Genomic DNA, 25,119 nt, shown 5'->3' on the forward strand with positions numbered 1-25,119 from the left:
CATACAATGTAAAAATAGACAGAGCCCAAAGGACACATCTTCACATTGCTTGTAGTGTCTAACCAACAGTTCAAAGATATTCAGTTATATTCAGATGTACAGTTTTAGCTTTAAAATACCTCCTTTGTGTACGTGAGTCATATTTCCTAAAGGTATACAATTTCTACACACAGGAAGCAGAAAGGGAAAACTAGTCCTCGCAGTCGTGAAGCTGCTTTTTATACGACTTATAACGCCACAGGTGCTGCGTATGGCCAATCGTCAAAAGGAGCATTTGAGAATTTGCTATCTATGAAAGAAGTATCTGAGAATAAAACTTCTCCCTTCTATTACATTTGCATATTTGTTTGGTTTCCTCCACCAGAAGTACGTAAATCAAGGACTCTTGCATGTGAACACAACCACCTAAGACATGTGAGCCTCGACACTTCCGTCCCAGATCTTCTTAGCCCTGAGTAGAAGTAAACCGAGTGTGCTTTGACAATGTCAAGCCGCCGGAAATCGACCACACCTTGCATGGTGCTGCCCTCTGAAGTGGTGGAGGAGAAAACAGAAAGGGAGGAGGAGGTGGAGGGAAAGGTTAAAGAGGGAGCAGAGGAGGGGCCGACTGCAGAGGAGCTGGATCAGGCAGTAGTGGTCGTGCCCACCCCTCCAGATACAGGTACGATTCTGTTTGGCTTATTCTCCCGTGTGTAGACAACAATGGCCCTTTGTTAGCTGGACATATACATAACCTGCGTCAATGACTGTATTATTATAATCACAGATGAGCCCAGTGTCTCCACTGTAGAAGACAGCGAAGTCCTTGCTCCCTCCCTGAAGCGCAGCGCTACAAACCCTCCCGAGGATCTGAGCAGCGACCAGGAGCAACAGTGTGATACACCCGAAGAGGGAGGCGCAGACCCTGCAGCGATTGCGGCCATTTCCCTCAGCAAGACCCCCATCATGAGGATGAAGACCAAATCTGAACCCAAAAGGATCGCCGGTTCCTTAAAATCCACAGACGAGGCGGTTGAGGGTTTTGGAAGGGGTGGCGAGGGAGAGGTGGAGGGAGATCAGGAGCCCATCGAAGCTCCTCTCGGGCCGATGACGGCCATGGAGATGCTGCTGCACGACACCATGAAGCTCGGGGGAGGCGGCTTGCTGGTCAGCCCGTACTCAGAGCAGCAGAGGAAAGCAGCCACTTTAAACCCCGCAGTTCTGCCTGCTGGCCTGGCACAGGTAGAAAGCCTTGTTATACAAGAGTTTACACGATTCATTGCAGCAGCTGGTGTGCAAGAATACTCCATTAGCCCTATCTGTGAGAGATGAATGCATGTTTCTAAACTAAACGGTAGCCTGCACTCTTAAATGCGACGGTAGGCTGTGGGTAATGGGCGGCCAAAATGTTAAATATCCTCAACAGAGAGGTTCGATGTAAACTTCCTTGTCTTGTACAGAGACCCTTTGGCAGGACAACAGCTTGCCAAACAGCGCTCGAGCTGTCAGTTTTTTATTTTATTTTGCCACTATTATCAGTCCAGACTTTTCTTCATCTCCTCCCTGTCTCTTCCTTTATTTCAGGTGCTTTCAGCTTTCCAGGCCCAGCAGAGTGCAGCAGCAGCAGCTCAGTCTCAGCTGCTGATTCCCCTCAGCAGCATACCGTCCTACAGTGCGGCTATGGACACCAACCCCCTGCTGGGCAGCACATACAAGAAGTTCCCTTACCCCTCCATGGCCGAGATCAGCAGCCTGGCAGCGCAGACTCAGTTCACAGAGGAGCAGATCAAGGTGGGTGAAAGGTGACAAAGTATGTGGTGTTCACCCCCGTCTTTTACATCATAAAGCTACAAACAGAAGCTTCTTACACCGTGTATTTATTTAGTTAAGAGAATGTAAGTATTTATTCTTGCCTTTTTGCTCATTTTGTAAATCGTGGAGTCAAATGTACCGGTACTCGATCTCCACCCAGGTGTGGTTCTCAGCCCAGCGGCTGAAGCATGGTGTGAGCTGGACTCCTGAAGAAGTTGAGGAGGCCAGGAGGAAACAGTTTAACGGCACGGTGCACACTGTGCCTCAGACCATCACCGTCATACCGGCTCATCAGCTCTCAGCCGCTGCCAACGGCCTGCAGTCCATCCTTCAGACCTGCCAGATAGTGGGCCAGCCCAGCCTGGTGTTCACACAGGTAGGTAAGGAAAGAAAACACGGCATATCGAAGTGGACTCTGCTTTGACCTGCCCTGTCTTGAACCCAGTTACCTTGAGACTGGTCTGAAATGCTTTCAGTTAAACCGGCTTGGATCGCCTGCTTTGGTTTTATTAGACTTTGTTTCGGCTGGTTTCATTTGACATGTCAGCCTGGCGTGAATTTGATTTAACTTGAAACAATGTGATTGTTGATATTTTTGATTTGACATGACTTTGACTTTTGCTACTTGCTGTATGTCTGTCACCTTTCCTCAAATATATTGAACCAGTTTAAATAGGCAGCAATGCCTTAAGAGTAAAGCCTGAATATATCGCATATGGAGCATGCACTGCTGTCAGCGATGTTCCCTGAGCTGTGGAAGTAAACATTTTCTTTGCATAAATTATGTTTTCATGAACATGGTGTGAATATCTGGACCCTGAGTCTGAGATAAAGTGTATATCTATCTATATATCTAATAGTTGCCCATGTATCTTTTTATTAATTATTTAACAGGTTATTAATGGTCATACAATGCTGACCAGATTCACTGTTAGTAGATATGTCTAGCCTTTTGTGATGTTTCTCTAGTTTAATGTGAGTGATCTTGCAGTAGGGCTGGCCAATATAAATCATATACTGTATATAATTAACTCAGACTCATCTTTTACAAATTAGAAGAGAAAGGAAATGTAAGTGCAGTGACACAAGTACATGGAAATGTTATGACCGAAAACCAGTTTTAGGGTTTTCTGTCTGGCGATCCGTCTCATCCTCACATTCTCCGTGTCATTATTTTCTGACTCTGTTAAGGTCGGCCCAGGAGGGCACCTTCCAGTGACCAGTCCCATCACTCTGACAGTGGCAGGGCTACCCAGTCAGTCCCAGAGCTCCAGCAGAGTTTCCTGCCAGCCCACCCCAACAAACAGTGAGCTGAAACGGGCTACCACCATCCAGCCTCCCTCTCTATCTCCACAGGTAGGGACAGATCTGCTTGCTGCCTTTCAGGCAAATATTACATTTCAAGTAAGGGTTAGGGTTTTTCAATGTTTTGACCTCAGTCAATGCATACAATTACAACATTGTGTCTCTATCAGTTGTATGTAATGTGTGTCTGAACTCATCTGTAGCCATTTTGTCTTCGTCCGAGCAGGTATTTGGTACCCGTGTATGCGAAATGGCCCTGTAGAAAGAAGCCCATATTTAACATATACATCTCCCCCCCCCTTTCTAAGGAGAACTCGGCCCTCAGCGCTGACGCATTCGGCTTGCGGCCCAAAAAGTCCAAAGAGCAGCTGGCGGAGCTGAAAGCCAGCTACCTGAAGAACCACTTCGTCACCGATGCAGAAATTTCCCGGCTGATGAATGTCACCAACCTCACAAAGGGAGAGATCAAGAAATGGTTCAGTGACACCAGGTACAACCAGCGCAACTCCAAGAACAGCCATGTCATTGTTTTCCATGACGAAGGGGGCAGAGGAGGTGGCAGCTATGGTAGCAATGCCAGCACCACCATTATTATCGACTCATGCGATGAGACCCCCACATCTCCCCATCCTCCACGCACTCCGCCTGTGAAGGACAAGGAGACGCGGCCCAAAACATGGAATCCGTTCCCAGATTTTACTCTGCAGAAGTTTAAGGAGAAGACTCCGGAGCAGCTGGTGGTGCTGGAGGAAAGTTTTGAGAAGAACAGCATCCCATCAGATGAAGAACTGAGCCGCCTGAGGACAGAGACTAAACTGACCCGGAGGGAGATTGATGCCTGGTTCACCGAGAGACGAAAAATGCCTTCTGCCAGTACTTCCTCCCCGGATTCTTCAGAGGGAGGGAAGATGGAGGCAGACGGAGTGAGAGGAGGAGGAGGAGGCATTTCTTCTTCTCCTTCCGCCTCTTCTTCTCGTAAAGGTAGTCAGACACCTCCCGGCGGTCGCAGTAAGCAGCTGCCCACCAGCAGCAACAAAGACATGAAAGACAAGAGTAAAAAGACTCCAGAGCAGCTCCATATTCTGAAAAGTGCCTTTGTGCGGACCCAGTGGCCCACACCAGAGGAGTACGAGCAGCTGGCCGAAGAGAGCGGCCTCCTTCGGTCCTACATAGTCAGCTGGTTCGGGGACTCCCGGTACTCGTGGAAGAACAGCAACCTGAAATGGTTCTTCCAGTACCAAAGTGGCAACGTCGAAGGGCCAAATGGCGGAGGAGGCAATAAAATGGGAAGCAGCAGCAGCAGCACCGGTCGAAAAAGACGCGGCCGGAATCGTGGGTGGGGGCGGTCCCGAACCAGAAGGCAGCCAAGAAGGTCCGCCTCCTCCAGTGCAGATGTCGATAGATCTCCCCCACCAAAGAAGTTCAAGACTGGGAGGGAGATTCTGAAGGAGTACTACATGAAGCACCATTTCCTCAATGAGCAAGACCTGGATGAGCTCGTCACCAAGACCAACATGAGCTACGAACAGGTAATTAATTACATGCTTTTTTATTGGGATGTGAGGATGTCAAGCAGCTTCCATTTGGCACTAAATACTTAATATTTCGATTGATTGAATTTTTTGCCTGAAACAAACAAATGTTTATGATGCAATATACGGGAATGTCTTTCAACGGCTTTCAACATGGCAATGGCTGAGCTGGCGGATTTCAGCTTTTGGCGCTAACATGGCAAACTATGGCAAAAGTGCTTGACAAATCTGAAATCAGAAATGTGTAATATGTGTCCTTTGGTGTCCTCAATGTTCGCTAGAGCTGTGCAGTCATCACACAGTCGATGCATTTCTCCCTCCGTCCAAAGGTGAGGGAGTGGTTTGCCGAGGTCCAGCGACGCTTGGACACGGGGGCCGATCCCTTCGTGGAGGCGGCTGCAGGAAGGACGGATGCGGGCGAAGCTGGAGAGGGAGCGGAGACGCAGGGAGAGGTGTCTGCGGCCAACGAGGAGCAGACCGGCACAGGAATGGGAGACGAGGATGACGATGAAGGAGATGAAGAGGAGGATGACGGTGACGATACGGACGATAGTGAGGTTTGGGAGCCGTCACGTAGCGTCAGGAAATCCTTGTCAGTCTCTGAAGACTAATGATTGTGGAAAACACGGTGAAACATTACGGAATGTTACAAGAGAAATAGTGGTATGATCAATGCTGGAAGACAGGTAGCTAAACCAAGTCTTTTTGCCGCTGATTTCGACTCATTTGCAACAATAATTCGCTGTATTTTCAAACTATTTCTCACATCACATCCACATGAGACTAACAGATGGACTATTAGCTTTAGCTCACTCTCGCTATACTTCTATTAGTTACTGTAAGTAATGTATAACAGTTAAGACAAGAATCATGGTGAAGAAGGAGTTCTTAAAAAACCCTAAGAGACCTTACTTTGATAAAGCTAAAGAAAAAGTTACACAATATTTTGACAAAAGGTATACCATAAAGCAGGGGTGGACTGGCCATCGGGGATACCGGGGGAATCCCCGGTAGGCCGACGGGGTTTGGGCCGGTCTCTGACATCGCCGGCCCCGACTATATTATATGCTTCACAGAACACGTTCATTTTACTCTGATACCGAAAGTCAATAATCAGTGAAAACTGTATCAACAGTATAAACTGACATTATACTCCTCCTCGCGATCCGAGGACGCCATAGCACGGCTGGACACTACGGTGCTTTTAAAAACTTTTCTCCATAACCGCGGTCCTGCCAGGCGACGGTCGGGGCGGGGCCGGCGGAGGTGCGAATGGCCGCCGTAGACCGGTGAAATACATGCCGTGTTTTGAGTGGGCCGGTCTGACAGTAACTCCCGGGCCACTTTTTTCCCCAGTCCGCCCCTGCCATGAAGTGCAATCTTCAAGCTGAAGATGAAATCTGTTGTCATTAGATACCCCCCCCCCCCCCCCCCCCCCCAAGAAAGGTGTAACTAGACGAGTGTTGGGCAAGTTACTCAGTAAGTGTAATAAATTACTTTTTACTTAATACTCATTTAAAAGATAATAATATTACTTTACTTACTTGGTATCAAAAGTAAGTAATATCACTAAATGACTGGTTAAAGGACACCAGTCTGCAACAATAAAACCACAATACAGACATCAGCTTGTAACTCAATATTCTGGTTACCAGGGCGCATCGTAGCCTCTTTTCCAACCATGAGACCAGTTCAGTGACTGAGAGAGTATTTCAACAATCACCACACACCTGCTGATCGACACTCGCCTTCACCCAACAGTTTTGCACGTTGCGGTGCTGCACATACATGAACCAAACTAGAAGGTGCACGTGGAGAAGCCCACACAGTCCTCAGTGGCATTAATTATTCAAATTTGAACTGAGGGTGCAACATTTTCAACTGCCGGTGCAGTACATGCTTTTGCACCGTGGTAGAGCCGGGTCTGTCTCTTTCTCTCTCTCAGAGCATGATCACACAATGCGCCCGAGGCGATAGTTGCCCAAAGATGCAGACCGACCTGCCGCGTGTTCACGTCACCGTAACACAAGCTTACCTGGCACTAAAGAGGAATAACTGTGTATATGTCATTACTGTTTAGGAAGATGTAATCCCTCACACCCGTTACACTGGGGAGTATAATCATGTTCCAGTAATGCATTACTGAGTAACACGTTTCTGCCCAACACTGATCCAGACACATTCGTACATTTGATTGCGATAGATGAATACTGACTGTGTGAGAGATTTTAATGTCGACGATGCCCCTTGTTAGATTTGCACTTCTTGCTTGGTCGAATGAAGCCAGTGAGGGAGATTTATTTATCCAGTTATGCTGCATTTCCTTGAGAAGGTACGTAGAGCCTGTTATGAGCACAGGCCTAAATTCAAACTTCGATCTCCAATGTTCTGAATGTTTTGCCCCTGGTCCAAAACAAACATCAAACACAGAAGAAAAAAAAAAGACTCCTTTGTATTTACAACGGCCCCTAAAAAGGAATGGCAGCTAGATGTCACTGCAGAGCAATGTTCCCAACGAAACGAGCATACATCTATTTGTGGAACTGGTTGATTTTACATAATGACAGTATCTGTTTTTCTAGCGCCTGTGAAGTTCATCGCATGGACTGGATATGACTCAGCAGGTTCTTTGAGCTAACATGGAGTGATATAATTACACAGAGAGTCGGGCATTTTATCTCTCAGAGATGAACGTCTGAAAAAACGATATGAGACAAAGTACCTTACTGCTGAATGAATGCCAATGCCATGATGCTTTTAAACACAGGACGTCAACTCAAGTCTTCCCTTTACAGCAGCTTGTTGTTTCATGAGTGTTACAGACTTTTAACTGAACACATACAGATCTGAGGGGGAAATGCCACAGTATGCGTTGAGTATGCACTGCTAGTAATGTTTCTACTCATCCTGTGTTAATATAGTGACCGATTCAGACAGTACGAGGCTGTTGTCCCAAAGTTGAATGTGTTGTCTCCCGAGCAATGAGCTACGGACATCTGGAATAATAATAATAATAATAGAAACAGAAATAGTTTGCTGCAGGGTTTCGCTTGGAATTTCCTCAAGGTGGGTCTCGATGGGTGGAAAGGTTTGACATGATTTGAAGATGGGGAACGCAGTGTTGCAGAGTTTTACCCAAACCATGTAAATGTACGCAACCAGCTGCAGCTCCAGTGTCAATTTGGAGTAATTCAATCCACAAGTTATTGACTGCAATCACCAACACCTTGCCTTGAGGACTGGGCTCATGTCAAAAAACGAGGCCTGTGACCATTTTGGACCTTGACCTGTACATTAGGAAAGACCGTAAAGCAGTATTTCAAATAATAATTTGACTCCAGTCTGCACTGAAGAGACAAACGTGAAGCACCTAAAGTTAACTTTTTTTTTTAAAAGCACTTTGTCCACTTGTATGCACAGTGGACTGAATCCTAATTTGGCACCTTAATCTCTTATTATACCATAAAATGGCTCTGAGAGACCAACTCTGTTTTGTATACAAACTGCACCAGTGTTTTGCCTTTTTTTAAATCCCTGATGTGTTTTCAGGAGGACGAATCAATTTATCCACTTTTCTAATGCCATGTGTTGTTTCATATTTGGATGTTTATGAGGCTGAAAAAACTAGTAGAACAATCACCCACCACTTTCTTTTGCTATATTGCACAATTTGAGCACCATCTTTAAGCTTCTATCCATTAGAAAATGCACACGTGTTATATTTGCCATCATGTTTTGTATTTTTGCTTCAAACCATTTGAATTGTTTCCCATCTCTCCTTCTCTGCTCCCAAAATAGCCCCGTCTGATTCTTTCCCCCCTCTTGTTTAATGAATGCCTAGACCTATGATGTGCACTTCCCGAGATATGTTTCTGTACATGTAAGCGGTGTCCTGTTGGTTCTCTGTCTCGTTAAATTGGCTACAAAACAGACAGACAGACAGGGCTGCACGGACATCTTCAAAAGACTGAAACTGTTCAGCAAATTAAAACAGACGTTCTTGGAAAATTCGCTTTCTCTCGTGGAAGGAGTTGTTATGATGCGTGAAGAAACGGCACAGCGTTCCCTCTGTGGTGGGAAAGTCTACCAAATAACGATCCTCTTTCGATCCTCTTTCTAACTGTTCTCCTGGCGCTGTACTGCATCAAGTTGACAGGACAATAGACAGAAAACTGTCTCAACCACAGTTCTTCAGAGACTCTGATGAAGCTTTGCAGATAAACCTATGTGCCTACATGGCTTGTACACTTGTTGGAACAGAATGTCACCAATTCCTGACAGAAGATGGGAGAGAATTTGTGAACGCTCACACATACTGTTTGGGGGATTTGTAAAGGGAGGCTTGTTCAAACTTAAGTTTCGATGCATGACCGAGCTCTGCTTCCTGCTGCCGCTGAAAGGTGCCTCGATACTCTGGAGTTGACATTGGAAACATCAGTTGTAAGTCCTTAAACCGATACCTTGGTGTTTCCGAAATGTATTGTAGTATTTCCCCGAGCACTCGTCACACTACGTGCCGGCACCTTTTAGCTGTCCAACGAGCATTCACCTGTGAAAGCGGTGTGTTGTCTGCTAGCCGTAGTTAGCTGCGATAGCTAGTTTATAGCAACAGCAGGAGAGCTGGAACCTTGATACATTTTGTCGTAATGTGACAAGTGCTTGTTCATGAAAAATAACAAATTCCAAATGTAAAGGTATACCTTTTGTCTAATACTGCATGCAATAACAAGACAAACAACTGCTCATTTTGTACATACAGTATTTTTGGGTTGGTATACTTGGCACAGTAGGAGCCTAATCTGGGATTAAGTCTTTGCGTAGTTTTAACAATACCAGTTGCTTTTGGTTAGCAAGTCGACTGCAACTACGGACCTGTCTTCTTTTCTTTCTTTAAATCACAGACACGTTTTAGTCCTTTGTTATCACCACATTTGCAGTCAATGTACAGCAGCCATTCTGTGCCCTTTTGTTGAATCCTGGAGCTTCACGTGCTAATATGTAATATATATGCTAATTTGTGCACATGATTCAAACTGGCTGTCTGCCATTAGCGTGTTGTAATCCACAGGTTAGGCTTAATCCTGCCCCCCGGGTATCCAGCCCACAGTCTTTTACAGTGTGCTCTGTCTTTCCTATCGTCGGTCTGTTTTGAATGGTTTTTATATGTTTCTATCTATGAAAACTGTGTCTGTACAACTCTCTCCAGACGTAGGTGGGCCGCTTGTTAACGAGACAGACTCATTCAATATGTACAATAGAGTCGTGCTTTTTTAAACTAGAATCAGTTTTAGTGTTCAGACTGTATTGTTCACGTGGCTTTTTGGTACTTTGGTTGCAAAAGTATAGAATCAGAACTCAACAGACAAGACATGTTCATAGATGAAGGAATTGCTCTAACCGATGTCCTGGTAGCACTGGGGGAATGTTTTTTTGCTTGCTTAATAATGTGTCCAAATTTGAGGCTCTGGAACATTAAATGTAACTGAAAAATGATTTAATATCTCAGAAGCAGTTTGCTCGACATGACTCCTCATGTCTACTCAGACTTATGCACTATATAAAAGCAGGACGTGGTCATTTAGAAGTTCGGGAGAATCTAATAAAAGATACAAATCTGTTACATTATAGGAAATGTAAGATCTCATGTTCTTCTCTGGATATTTCCGCCTCTGCTGCACACATTTGGACCATTCCGTTTTAATCTGTCTCTCATGAGTCCCCCAACGTTATGGCATGGCCTTACTAAAATCCCTTTAAATATGTTCTGTTCATTAGACAGGAGGTAGAAACAGAACCAGCCTGGTTCTGCTGCAATGTAAATATCTAATAAACCTTCTGTTTTAAATATGAATCATGCATTTAAATAGATTTTTCCCAGGTCGCTGAGGTGACATGTCTGCTCCTTGAGTTGTGATTTTAAATCCAACAGTCATCATGTATCCTAGTTAACGTTGTGCAGTAAAGCTAAGAGCTACCATTGTGATCTGAGTAGTTTACCTGATGTCCTATTGTGCACATGTCATATCTGTAACCTTTGCTATACTTCTGCTACAGTCTTCACTTGTTTTCTCCATTGAGACAGGTAGTTGGTTGGATGTTTCTTACAGCAATCAGAGAGTCAAATGTTTTCACTGTAGAGCAGCCAGCTTTTTGGCAAAAAAGAAAGAAAAAACACACCATGTCAGAATTGTAATGTACTGATGGTTTTCTTTTTTTTCATTTACAGTGAATCTTTCACCTTTTCGCTGTTTTTTCTGACCAATTTTTTATCTGTTGATGGTTTTTTACCCCGAGTAATTGCTTCTCAAGGGCGTGCTTTGCTTTGAACATGTTTCACTTTGTTCCCGCTTCAATACAACTCTTACTTCTATGTATGTTTTACTGAATGGTGACCGTGATCTCTCAGCTCCTGTATTACGTTGCAGTTGGTTCCGTAGACACAGATGCTATAGGAAGAATACAATGATCTAACTGTGTACTCTTAATAAATGTTGGAATGGAATGTGAAAATGACTTACTCGAGGTTGCAGGCAAAGATCCTTTTGTTAGTGACGACGTAAAACAGTTCACATTGGTGATATTCTGTGTCTACAGAACTGACACTTCCATCTACACTAAGTTATTCCTACACTCTGTCTGTACGTCTGAAATGTGTTAAGAACTGAGAGTATAAACTTTCATTAAACATGGTATGTATGTGCGATCGCCTCTGCAGGCTTGCTTTAGAAAACTAACATTTCCTTTCGTGGTCCCTCAATCATCAGCTTGTGGCTACCAGCTGTGGAGGCAGACCATTTGTACAATGTTAATTTAAAATCCCAGCTTTTATTGAGGCTTTGCTTTGGTTGCTCGCTTGATTTAGATAGGATTTATATTTTATACTTGTTTGAGGACAAAACCCAATAAATTTTGATCAAAAGATTTGTGCAGTTGTGAGCAACATGTTGCTTGTTTTGCTTTGAATAAATGTGAACTGAAGCAGTCTGGACTAAATACAGAAGCATAGAGGAACATACTGGATCACATTCAAACTATGACCCAACAAGCCGGTCAATCAATGGAACGTCTTTTGAGGAGGTTATCGTCACTGTTGATGGTATTAACAGTGTGCTTTACTAACTAATCCACCAGTGACGCAGTGTCATTTGTTGAAAATACATAGTTGTTGGTGTTGTTATTTTCTTAGAGTCCATCAAAAGGCCATATTTTGTAACTGATAAGCAAATGTATTTTGCAGCAGACCTACAATAATAGTACCTCACACAGACGCAGGTGGAATAGATTTGTATATATTTGCGTTTAACATAAAAATGTTTCTGTTGAAGCGAAGATCACGGAAATGCTGTGGTATTTGCATGTGTCGGAAAACACTCGTGCGTTGACCGTAGGTGGAACAGAGAGAGCATTGCAGTCCTGATGTGTTGACAGACGTGGATATGGATCTGGAGGTGCTTTGGCTATGGAAATAACAGCTGGACTCCGAGTGACAACCAGGAGAGATGACGTTGCACAGGGTTACTGTATTTCCATAAAGGCAGCAGTCAGGGAAGAGAGATAAGTGAAAATATAGCTGTGGCTGGAAGAAGGCATCATTTGGAAATCATTGTCAAGAGATACAAGTCAGGCATCCATCCATCCATCATCTTCAACCTCTTCTCCTCAACAGGTCGCCAGACTATCGCAGGGCAAAAGGCAGACAAGGTAAGGGAATTTACTACATCCTAAATTGTCCATTTTTTTTAAATTTTATAATCTTAGAGTGTCCTTACAATGTATTTTCTTCCTCTTAGATGTATGTAGATACATTTGTGCAATTTAAAATTAATTGAAAGCTTTATTCCTGATCTCATTTGTGGTCACTTGTATAGAACATTTAACTTGTCCCGAGTCAACTGATGTATATTTCCTCCTTCAAAGTAAAGATGCTGTGGAGTCTAATATGAATCTCTTTGATTGGTAAGTAGCTCACTATATGTGCATGCATATCAGTGAATTATCAAATGATTGACACAGAATGAGTGGTAGGGCCGGTCAACAAAAATGTCAATCAATGATAAACTGTAAATTTGCTCCAAATTGCTCAAAACTCCCAAATGAAACACGTAATTTCATATTTTCGACGGAGGATTTGACTATACTGATGTACGGGTAGGGTATTCTGTGCTTACTGCTGTATTACCAGTGGCGGGCCGTGCATTTTATACCTGGGCCTTCACTGCTGTCCTGCAGCTGAAATACCACTTTATAACCACATTGTGGAGCCACAGCTATTATTCATTTTTAAGGCTGTAACTGTACGTCTTCGTATTAAACCGTTCGGTAGGAGTTGTTTGAATAACGCTCAAGCATTTAGAAAATGCAAAAGCCTAAATTCAGGAAAATATAACATCCTCAGCTGGTCTGGCTGTGGGATCCACCGTCATTCCTTTATGACAAGCCGCGAACCGAAGAGATTATCATCGGATTTTACTTTCACAACATGAACTTTGAATGTACTGCTCTGCAATGTCTTTCCTCAGCTCAGCACTCTCTGTCATGGTACAGCTCACTTGGTCAGAATGCTTTTTGATTGGCTGAACTGCATCACGTGATTTGATTCACTACCCATCAGCCTCTGCTGGCTGTTAAGTTTCGTTTCACGATAGTCACGTGCTCGCCTACTGACCAATCACAGCACACTCTGCACCTCGCGGGAAAGCTACACATGGACACTGAGCGGCATGTAATGCTGTCATTATAGGACGGCTAGCAGGCGCTGACACATCAAAGAATATGCACAACATGTCAAACTAAAGATCTGATTGGTTGAACACTGTGACAATCAACAATACCGCCCCCATTTACTTTAATCTGCACTGGCTGCAGGTGAGAGTCTGCAGGCCTCTGGCGCTGTTCTTACCTAGAGCTCTACTTAAAACAAGCTGCACTGGAAGCAGAGCAACTGAGGAAGACAGTAACTGTGCAATGAGAAAATAAGATAATGGGAAAAATATTCAATATTCAGTTCAATATTTTGTTACTAAATTGCTACACAAACATTACAAATAAAAACATGTTTCAAGAGACTGATCTCTTCACTAAGTGGCCTGTTAATAGCCCTCCCCATAGCCTGAAAGACATGCCTTAGCTGCAAGCCACACGCATGCGCAAAAAAGTTCAGTTTTCACACACCTCCCCTCCTGGCTCACCCCTCTAAGGGAGACACCTAGTGCCTCTACAGCACGGGTCCCCCACTGGAGGGCCGAGACACTGTTGCAGCCGGACCCAGGACCTAAAACCGATAGATAATTCAGAGTTATACATATTAAGTTGAGAGTTTGTACTTTAACCACCGCGTGTTATTCAGCCGTTACGGAACTTGTTCAGCGGTGCATGAAACGCACCGACCAATGCGTTGTAAATCACATCAGGTGATGCTGCTCAGCCAATCAAATATGGGTATTCTGACATGTTTCCTGACTCGAGCGAGGTTTACACACACCGTGACACACGGGGGAGAGACGGGGGATCTCGCATGACGTTCAATGATGTTAACAGAGAGAATAGAGCTGAAACAAGTGTTAATAACCACACATAAAGTCCATGCTCACTGATTTCTCTTTTTAGATGACAAAATATAGTATTGTGGCTATTTTATTGACATGACTTCACCCTGAATGAAGTGAATTTAAAGCAGCAGGACAATTCAGTGAAATTAATGTTGTTAATGCTTTTTGAAAAGCTTTGTTATGTCAGTTATTCTTTAATCCAGCTGTTATTTTACTTGAAATGAGAAGAACATTTATTGATGTATTATTTATAATCCATCCAGTTAAATTTGAGAACTGAGAATAATAATTTCTTAAAATATAATTGATGTGTACTTTCTTTATTTGGTCTGACAGTTGTTGACTACACAGAGACGTTGTTACGACTACTAGGCTTCTTGAATATATTTATATATATCTATATATATCTATATATATATATATATATAGATATATGTAGATATATATATATATATGTAGATATCTATATATAGATATCTATATATAGATATCTATATCTAGATATCTATCTATATATATATATATATATATATATATATATATATATATATATATATATATATATATATATATATATATATATATATATATATATATATATATATATATATATATATCTAGATATATATAGATATATATATCTAGATATATATAGATATATATATCTAGATATATATAGATATATATATCTAGATATATATAGATATATATCTAGATATAGATATAGATATATCTATATCTATATATATCTAGATATATATATAGAGATAGATAGATAGATATTATTGTAATGTTTCAGACCTTTGCCTGAGGAGATTTTCTCAAACTGACCCTTTTGGAATTTTAGTTGAATACCCCTGCTCTACAGTATGAGCAGGCCTAAATAAGTTTCAGTCTCACACACACCTCTACGCCCTCCTAAACGCCCCTCTACGGACACACGCACTCTCATGCATGCGCAAAAAAGTTCAGGTTTCAGATCATTATGCAAAAAAATGCACACGCCTCATGCACGCGTTTTCACGTGGCAATTTGGGTGAGATTTGGGCAAGACAAGTGGCAATTTGGGTGAGACTACTCTTTTAAGTAGTTCAATCAATTCATTGATATTTTCCCCAATGAATTCCAATTGTAGTACATAGACATGTAATATGTGTGCCTTTCTTACTCTATCTTCAAAATCACATTTCAGAATTAAATACTGCTCCAACTGGTGTTATTTTATACTGTTATTATTGTTATTAGTTGTACCAAATAAAGTGTCTGTTACCAACCACTGACATCATAATTTCTAGTAACATGAAATAAAAATGGAAATGGGAGCAGGAATTCTTATATAATCCTCTGTTGTTTCACATTTCACAGGACATGCACGGTTAAACATATATGACAATGAAACAGGTCGGACTTTTTGCATTTTTACACTACAGTCTAATTTCTCTCAAGTCATGCAAAAAAGTATAAACATGCTTTTTCTTTTTTATCTACAGTTCCCTGCAACGCAAGTGATGTAACTGAACTGAACGGGAAAACATCACAGTCATCAAACTACACTGTTGATGGAGTTGTATACAGTTCTGAAAGAGCTATTGAGGATGTGAACAATTGTTCTCGCACCAACAACCAGATCAACCCCTGGTGGAGAATTGACCTGCTGGGTGTCTACAGAATATATTGTATCAGTATCTTCAACGTAGAGCAGAGTAACACTGATATAACCGGTGCCCAGATTCACATTGGGAACTCTCGAAAGAAGAACGGCACCACCAACCGCATGTGGGTCTATTACTTTCATGTTACTTTGAATTGCTTTGTTTCACATTTTCAGGAGGCTTCGGCCTGTCTAATTTTTATTTATTTTGAGTCTGCGCCTCTTCATCTCATAACTTCATCTTTTTCTCTCTTCCAGACGTACAAACATCACAGACTTCACAAAGAACGAACGGAATGACTTATTTTTTGATACGGATGTGTCAGGGCGCTACATCACTGTGTTCTTACCGAAACCGAGCGTTTTAATTCTGTGTAGAATGAAGATCTTTGGCACAAAGAAAGGTACACAATGTTCTTATCCACAAAGTGAGTTGCTAGAGATGAGTTCATACTTTACTGGCATATCTCCTTTACGGTTACATGTGGACAAAAAGGCCATGAACACAGACACACTGTAAGCAAAAACCCTAATTTATGTGTTAAACCTCTGTTTTTCTCTCAGATGTTCACTTTCTGGGAAATCTTCCCATTTTATTCCCTCTTATTCTCTATTGTGCCCTTTGTTTTATATTCTGAAATATGAAAAGATTAATTGTTGGACTAAATAAGAGTTGAAAGAGTGATCAGAGGAAGGTATGGGTTTCCTCTAAAGTGGATGATTCCAGGTGATGCAGTTCATTTCTGGAACCCTCTAGTAAATAATTACACACAGTTTTAAAACGGTTGTGTGTCTGCTCTCACCCTCAAAATGCTTGTGCATGTTCACTTATTTTGTTTCTATTCACTTTTTCTTTTTTTAGAATCACCCTTTAAGTTGATCAGACAGAACAAGACGTGGGTAGAAGCACTGGAACACTGCAGGGACCAAGACATGCACCTGGCTTCCATCGTTGACGAAGAGACCCAGACCTGGGCTGAGTTGGAGGCCAGAAATTCCAGCACTCCCTTTGTGTGGCTGGGCCTTCGCTACACCTGCACCCTCGAGTTCTGGTTCTGGGTCGAGGATCTGTCTGTAAAATTCAGTCGCTGGGCTCCAGACAAAAAGATAGACGACTGTAACATGAGTGGTGCCATGTGCAGAAAAGGGAAGCATTCGTGGTCCAGCAAATCTGATGTCAAGAAATATAATTTCATATGTGCAAAGTAAGAGAAATATATGTTTGCTTTTCTCAGCTATGGGTCACTGGTGGCATTGGTGTGTTGTGAAAAATTCTGCTCTAATATGTGGCATCGGTGATGGGTTCAGGCCCAGTGCAGCAGCTTTCCACATAAAAATGATGGAATGAAGCAGAGGGCATTTCTACTTCCATCTGCTTTAGCATGGCTTACAACAAAACTGATATTGCTTGTTTTTTAGTAACTGTAACAGTTTATTTAAAGCCACTACATGGAACACACATTTTTTTGTGTGGATAAAGTGCAAGTTTTTCTGAGCAGCAGAGCCCCTTTAGAAAACCTCATTTTACTGCAGCAGGGTCTGACAGTCCGCCCTGCTCAGTCCTGGTTCTGGTTCTCCCGTGCCGCCCTTCCCTCCTGCGGACCAGCAATACGGCCTGGGCCTCCAGCAGCGTGGTGTAGGTGTTGGCTGCAGTGCAGCAGTGAGGTGAAGCTCCGCTCTTGGCCGGTGAAAGAGCGTTGAGAACAACTATATAGAAATATCTTCTACTGATGGTCTCGTTTACTTATGAAGATCATATAGAGTCATCAGTATTAAATTAGATTGTTTCACCTCCAGTTAAACGTTCCTCATGTTAAATTGAATTGATGTTAGCCTAAATTTCAGGTTTTGTATGCACTTAATTTGTAAAATGTTTGCAATGTGTATTTACAGTAGTGTAAATGTATCCTTCATATCCATTTCATTATACTGTAAGATATTGTTATTATAGCAAAATGTGTTTGAGGTTCGTAGACTTTTGTTCGACTGTGTAAAACCTTTGTTACAACATCAACAACTTTTTTAAAATTAATTTCTTTAAAATGGCATTGGGCATTTTCACGGACTATCATTATTTCATTAACTAATGCTGATATGAAAAAAATATGCCCATTCAGAAATAGTGTTTGAGATGTCTCTCAAATATACAGAAAAAAATGGATTTCCATTTGCATGAAATATATTTCTTATTTGGCCACATGTATGTTGTAAACCTTTGCTGATATAAACCCTTTGCATTTTCAGCCCTCAGTATGTTGTTTTTAAATTACATTTTGTTTGATTGACACTTACTGTATATGTTACTTCCGCTGATTATAGGAAATAATATATGGCTGTACGGTTGATATTATATATGTGTTCACTTTTTTAGCTTGGACACTATGAAGATGCAAACTTGCCATTCACAATATATGTTTTTCGGGTGTCGGTATCAGTTTAAATTAAAGTTCAGATGTATTTGAACCACTCATTCTTGTTTTGTTGATGTGTCCTGCTGCATGCGTCAATTTACATCATGGGTCGGAACCTTTCTGCCCGGAACCATTAAACCCCGGACACTGTATTAGTCGTGCAATTTACAAGTAAGGACTGCGTAACTGCGGTTTAAACAAGCTGTGTCTTGTGACACGCTTACCTATTGAAATCAGGGAATTGTTCATACTTGTCGGGTCCGAATGGAGATATTCGCCACGTTTGATGACTCTGTGTTTTTGGAGGCGAGAGACAAAGTCTCCGTGACTTTGTGTCCGTACGACGCTAAACTGTGTGAGCCGGAGGTGAGAGTTCAATTTATTAAACTGTTGACATGAATACAGCTGCAGTGAGGGACACCAGCACTACGGCGTGTGTTGATGATGCGGGACACGGATGAAGGGACACCGACTTAAAATGCTCTTCATTGTGATGTGCTGCTGCTAGCTGGTTAGCTAACAAGCTATAGTTAATTTGACTCTTTCGTAAACGACACACACACTTATAATGTTAAATACGTAACAAGAAGAACAATAGTCAAAGATTGAATCTCATATTGCACATGCGAAGACAAAAAAGATGCACGATGAAATTCAATAAACAAAACTATGTAATGTAGCACATTCAAGTTGTGCTACATACAATTCAAACATAGACACAGAATGGGATGAAACACCAACAGTTTATCTCCGTTGTGGGCAACACGTTGATATTTAGGCTATAGATTTATAACTGTAAGATAAAATACTTTAATAAAGGTAAAAATTATCCAGTTTATCCCATGTTATTTATTTTGTGTGTGATCTTTGCATGTAGAGAAACACTATCTCTTAAACGACATTTGGTGGATATTGTAGCATCCCGGCTGAATAATGGTCTGTAGTCTTGAACTGATGGTCCATAAGTCTTTAATGAATCACTCCTTGAACACACCATGAACACACCGTAAGAACTTGTGCCTATATCGGCCAGGTGCTAAAACAATAAAACCGTATCCATCTTCCTTGTTAAATCACTTTTTGTTTGTCTGCAGTGGTTCTGTGAGAATACTGCGCTCAATACAGATGATCCTTTGGAGAAGCAGAAAATCTATAAATTCAGAGGTGACTTGGCTGTGAGACAGGGAGACCATCAGGTAATTCAGCAGTTTAGTCACTCATTTCTAATTTGAAGTACTTCTCTGCGGTCTTTGTGATTTTTCAGTTATGTTGACAAACTACCATTGAAGTTGGTGACAACTGGCCGTTGGAAGCTCTCATTTGAATGTCCGTCAGCTGGTCCATGGGGAGTAATTTGCAGCAGCACTGGTGTCATGGGCCAGTCTTTGTTTCTGTAGAGCCACCAACATACAGGACTGAGATCGATAGATTAGATTTATTGTTTTAATGTGTAACAAATAATAAGACAACAAAGCAAGAGTAACCAAAATGAACAGTAAACATATACAGCAAATTCTAAATAGATAATATGCCTGAAAGGAGTAGGCAGAACGCTTATCTGGTCATACCTCTTTCTACAACTACAATAATTAACTTAATATTAATCGCATACAATTTTATGAATTCACATTACATTATTCTTGTAATGTAGACATTAACATATTCTTCCCAACAGAGCACAAAAGTTAATGTATTTACTATAATTAACACGGAATCATTTCCAAATAACAGACGTGTGAAAACCCACTCGTCACAACACACTGAAACTCCAGGGGGTGTAAAACAAGGTTAAATGTTGAAATATTAAATGTTATTTGCTGTATTTGAACAACGTACTTTCTGCTGTCATATGTAAATATATATATATACACACACACTTTAAATAAGTTTGTTTTTCCAATACGTTTACATTAATTGCTCGAGGCAATTAAAACACTGGGTTTGACTTGGCTCATAACTTTTGTCACGTTATGTCATTCACACCGCTCTCCGTTGTCCACTATGAGGTGTGTAATGTTCTCACGGTGTGGTGGGTACAGAAAGCCTTGGATGCATACAGCAGCTGCCAGGAGTGGATCGCTGACAACAACCTGACCATCAGAAGAGATGTACTGGAGGGAATGGCCCGATGCTGCACCAAACTGGGCCAGAGAGACAGAGCGCTGGACTTTGCCGACTTACTGGTAATTTTCTGTGAGCTTTTTTTCATGAAAGGTTTCCCATGTAGAACAATGGCCCCTCTAACCAGAACAACCTGTTGACATTGTGAAATGCTTTATATACCACTTGGTGTTCAAGAAAAAAATCCAACATTGTTAGATTGGTTGCGATTTAGTGTATTTAAATAACATTTATGTTTGCTCTTACTGTCATGAAATACTTTTAGTTTATAAACATGAATAATACTGTATGTTACAACACACTATGAATATAATATTTATGATTGTTTCTCAAAGTATAGCATTGTTTTGGTTGACTTTTATATTTACCTTCCAGGCAGCCATTGCTTTTTATTCACAGGATGTTCGTTACTTGGTTCTTACTTCAGCTTTAAGAGCTAATAAAGATTAAGCTCAGATATTAGAAGTTACTTGTTAAACAGAAAACGTTTTAATTACCAGAGTCCACATTTGCTTATTGTCAGTCTTCTGTTTTAAAACATCCACCAATGCAGCTCATTATTGTAATCCGTTTTCTCTTAAAAAATGGACCTACGTTTCCCACTAGCACCTGAACGCACCACCCCTGAAGAATGTTTCATCTCTGAAATAACATGAACTAAGCTTAAGTTCCTTAAATGTTCTCTGTGATAGACAACCTATCTGACGGAGCGAGTTGCATTTCTTCGTCTACTAAAATTCGAAAGGAGCCAGAACTCGGTCGTAATTTACACATTATCTTTCTCCAGAGCAAAGACGTGTCCAACACCTGTCACCTGACCAGCCTCCTGCTGCTCAAGGTCAGCATTAGCCAGAACACACATTGTTCTTTGTTTGTGGGTCCCAAATTATTTTCTGCAAATGTGATAATATTCTTAATATTCTTAACTGAGATATATTCTTTCACCGAAGGTCAGCATCTTCCAGCATTTTGGCGCCGTAGGATCAAAGATGTCCGCTCTGCAGCAGCTGTGTAGCCTGCTGCCCTTTAACCCCTGGCACTGGTACAACCTTGGACAGATGTGTCTGCAGCTGCTGGAGAGCGGCAGAACCACAGGTAGGATGGAGTTCTCTTCCTGTTTCTTTTAGCACCAATATAATTTAAAAGTAAATAATGCACGTGAATCGTTGATTCATCGTTTTTAATGGCTGTGGTGAATGAACAGTCTTTTTCCTTTTCTCAGGCAAGTAGCAAACGCATAGATGATAACTATATGATGTGTCCTCATGGTCCGATGTGTTCACCTCTACTATGATCGTGTTCCCCAGAGAGGTGTGAGTCATCAGAAGAGCAGAATGATGGCGGGACTGAGGAACAGCAGCGGGAGGCAGCAGAGCTCAATGACAGCAGAATCTGGCTGAAAGCTTGCGTCTGTTTCATCAGAACGAGGTACAGAGATTCTAATCTCAATGCGTCACATACTGAAGAAAATATCATCCAAGTCACAGTATATATTGTAATAGTTGAAAGAGCAGCTGGACCAGATGTTGTGTAAAGCACTGGCACTCAACCTTTTCAACTTAAGACTCACTTAATTTACGAGGAACACCTTCCTAAATATATAAGAAAAGAACATGACACGATGATAAAGGAGAAATATAAATTGTCAGCTGTAATGACCAAAATAAGTATTCTGCTTACGCTCACCCATCACTGCCTGTCCTTGTGAATCCAGATTTAGATTCAAACTTAACTGGTCCTTTAAATTATGCTTTGTTTGAATAACTGTTTTTATTTATGTAAATTACTGAGCATTATTAATCTGAGCATTTCTTTGGCAGTACTTGCGTGGCCCACTAGATGTCGCTCTGAGGCCCAACAGTGGCCCCTGGCCCAGTGGCTGAGAATAGCTGGTGTAGCCTTAAAAAAATGAATCTACACCTTAAAATACCTAGTTTTAATCAGTTGTCTCACACATCAGAAGTTCAACCAGATACTCTGCAAAACATCCACTCAGTGACGATGTAATCTGGGGAGATGTGACAGTTAAGTGTGTGCTCAAATTACAGATTTGCTCGGAGTATTTTATCAAGAGTTTAAATGTGAATCATAGTCTCTGAATGTCTCATCGTCTCTTGCGTCTCCCTCAGACTCCTGCTGAGAATCCTTCGACAGCAGCAGTCCTCCTTCGTGTTGCAGCGCACTGAAAGCACTCTACAAATGACAGATGAGGTGCTACAGAGGCTGAGTCCCAAAGAAACAACCGTGCAGGCTCTCACTGAGGTGAACACTTGCTCCTGGGTTTGTTTGTACATGTTGTATCAAGGCCTTTGGTGCTGAGTCAGAGGATAGTTTTTACACATTAGCAGACTCAGTCTCTCTCTGTTTTGATCGCCCAGGTGGTGTCAGAGGACCTAATTCCAGAGAAGATGAGGGAGGACTGCCAGGACGGGGACAGTCTGGCCAGCGTGTGTGTGCAGAGCTTCAGGGAGCGCTGGTGGAACAAGATCCTACTGACCGGTGTGCTCGAGACTGATGGCCTTCAGACACGGACACAGTGCTGATGCTCCAGGGATTCCTGTTCATATATTAAGAAGTTGGCAAACAGAAAAGGGACCGAAGAACATGCCGAAGGTCCTGTCATTGTATAAATCCCATCAAAACGTGAAAGACACTGGATGAACTGAAAGCCAGATCAAAGTCCTGCAACAGAAGTGGAAATACACAAATACAGTTGACATTCTCAAATACCAAAAACAGCACAATATTCAGAAGTATAAATCACGGTTATTCAGAAGTATAAATCACGGTCTTAAAATGTAATAGACTTTTTCACATTCTGCTCCTCACTTTATTGGAGCGCTGGGAGAACTGCGCCGTGAATCGTACATTTCAAGGCTTCATCCACTTCATCGTGTGTGCCGTATGATTCATGACAGTGATTCAGACGGGAAACAAAGTCACACATTTGTAAATCTTCCAATGTTCTGCTTAAAATGTCACGTATGCCTTAACATGTTCATATATTAAGAATGATTTTAATAAAAATATTTGTTTCTGAAATATTCTCAAACAAAATGTCTTCTTTGAAACGGGCCTATTATTATACGTAGGTACTTATGGTTTATCTCTACAGTTTATGAGGTGTCTGCCTCCAACATTGGCTGTTCGTAATGTTGAACACGGTGGAGGTTTTGCGAAGTCGTGATGTCTCTACCGGCAAAAGCCGTGGTTAGATCAGGCATATGACTCTGAGGCTCTTATAAGATTGAACCGGTTAGACAGACAGGCTTCTGTCGTCAAGAACCCTCCGTTGCCCTGAAATGTACGGTGGGACACATACACACACACACACACACACACACACCCTCACCCCCCAGGCGTGCTTCTTGGTTCATGGGAAGTCCAAGAGTTGAGTCAGCAAATTTACACAAAGAACAAAGATGGCGGCTTGGAATTCCCCGGGAGATGAAGGAGGGGGGGGGGGGGGGCAGCCATCGCACCCCCATGAAGTCCGGGAAGCCGGAGGCGGTGTGAGCCATGAGAATAGAGGTCATTAGTCTAGAGAAGAAAGGAGGGAACTTCCAGACAAAGTCAAAAAGACCGAGTCAGCAGTTCTAGGAAGCTGGTAGGGCGTTAAGGCCATTAGTTTAGCCTGGGGGTAGATATAAATAAACGTACCCTTGACAGTGGCGTCGCTAAGGATGCTGAGGAGCTCATATGGACCACGAAGGCAGACCTGGCTTTCAAAGATTACGCTGAAGTAAGGGTTTTTGTGTCATCAATCAAGTGATATGTAGGAATCCGTTTGAAGTCAGAGATCTGAGGCCCGGATGAGTATAAATACCAGCAGTTTTGAAGGAGTTGGGGGTTGAAGTTGGGAGGAGACGGAGTTCGGAGTTGGAAGGAGTCTCGAACCCCGTGCGGGCTTCTGCCTGCACGGAGGTGAAACTTTAACTTTTTTCAGAATCTCCGGACTTTGAGAGTCAGAGTTTTTAAGAATACTTAGAAGATTTTTTGAAGTCGAAACAGGAGAGAAAGCTTACTCTGTCCAGTCCTGCGCTGGGTGAATCATTAACTTTTTCCTCTATATGCTACACAGCCAGCCCGTCTGCTGGCTGAGTCAGTGCTTTTACAGATCCTTTGTCTGTAAACTGCTCTGAAGGGGTTTTTGAATACTTAAGTGATTTTTCTTAGATTTTTCAGTTAACACTTTTTCTCTGTATTTTGGACCAAGAGACTACACTTTGATTTAAATGCAAATAAATAAATAACGAATTAGTTTCTTCGACCAAGTCCTTTTCTTCATATTTTCTTGAGAAGCCAGCCCTGGAGAGGGGTTACGCCTCAGCAGATCCCCTTCAGCCCCTGAGGTAAGTTGTGTTTGATCCAGCTCGGTACATTACTGATGGCATTCCTGACATGCTCCAAACCACACTGATACTTATTCTAATAATAAAAAATAAAAAAAATTAATTAATTAATTTTTCAATTTTTTATTATCGAATTAAAAATCGTGAGGGGTCACCCCCCAGATTTCACGTAACAGTAAAATGGACCATTACCACCGAAAGACAGTCAGCTGGTCTCAAGTATCTTTAGTAGAGTAATAGTTTGATGACATAACTCCCAGTGTAGCGCCACCCAGCATTAACCTGAGCAGATGAGCAGACTTTTTACGATATTCTTTAGACATGCTACAGTATAGCATATATATATACTATGGCTTTTTTCCAGATACGACTAAAACTAGCTGACTTTTAAAAAGTTTTTTTTAGTTA

The 25,119-nt window shown here is 41.9% G+C and overlaps 2 protein-coding genes across 4 annotated transcripts; both read left to right on the top strand.

Annotated features, from left to right (window-relative positions):
- Positions 1–483: 483 nt before the first annotated feature.
- On the top strand, positions 484–5,239 carry zhx1 (zinc fingers and homeoboxes 1; the record flags this gene model as incomplete). The annotated part of the gene is made up of 7 exons (XM_079274763.1): positions 484–661; positions 767–1,221; positions 1,564–1,770; positions 1,952–2,167; positions 2,983–3,147; positions 3,405–4,625; positions 4,958–5,239. The coding sequence occupies 7 exons, from the start codon at positions 484–486 to the stop codon at positions 5,237–5,239; spliced, it is 2,724 nt and encodes a 907-aa protein (XP_079130889.1).
- Positions 5,240–18,435: 13,196 nt separating this feature from the next.
- Positions 18,436–23,455, top strand: cUnh8orf76 (chromosome Un C8orf76 homolog). Of its 3 annotated transcripts, XM_079275034.1 has the most exons (8): positions 18,436–18,604; positions 19,333–19,434; positions 20,278–20,421; positions 21,147–21,197; positions 21,310–21,454; positions 21,667–21,787; positions 22,489–22,621; positions 22,738–23,454. In XM_079275034.1, the coding sequence occupies exons 1-8, from the start codon at positions 18,503–18,505 to the stop codon at positions 22,900–22,902; spliced, it is 963 nt and encodes a 320-aa protein (XP_079131160.1). In that variant the 5' UTR covers positions 18,436–18,502; the 3' UTR covers positions 22,903–23,454. The 3 variants fall into 3 exon arrangements, with proteins under 3 accessions (XP_079131160.1, XP_079131161.1, XP_079131162.1); XM_079275035.1 differs by lacking the exon at positions 21,147–21,197 and having other exon boundaries at positions 22,738–23,455; XM_079275036.1 differs by lacking the exon at positions 19,333–19,434 and having other exon boundaries at positions 22,738–23,455.
- The last annotated feature ends 1,664 nt before the right edge of the window (positions 23,456–25,119 follow it).

The sequence above is a fragment of the Melanostigma gelatinosum genome, assembly GCF_949748355.1.
Source record: "Melanostigma gelatinosum genome assembly, chromosome: 9".
Lineage (NCBI taxonomy): Eukaryota > Metazoa > Chordata > Actinopteri > Perciformes > Zoarcidae > Melanostigma > Melanostigma gelatinosum.

Coding starts and splice junctions, on each gene's coding strand:
- cUnh8orf76 (XM_079275034.1), top strand. CDS start 18,503: ATGGAGATATTCGCCACGTTTGATGACTCTGTGTTTTTGGAGGCGAGA. Junction 19,435..20,277: donor TGAGACAGGGAGACCATCAG/GTAATTCAGCAG, acceptor TGGTGGGTACAG/AAAGCCTTGGATGCATACAG. Junction 21,788..22,488: donor GTCTGTTTCATCAGAACGAG/GTACAGAGATTC, acceptor CGTCTCCCTCAG/ACTCCTGCTGAGAATCCTTC.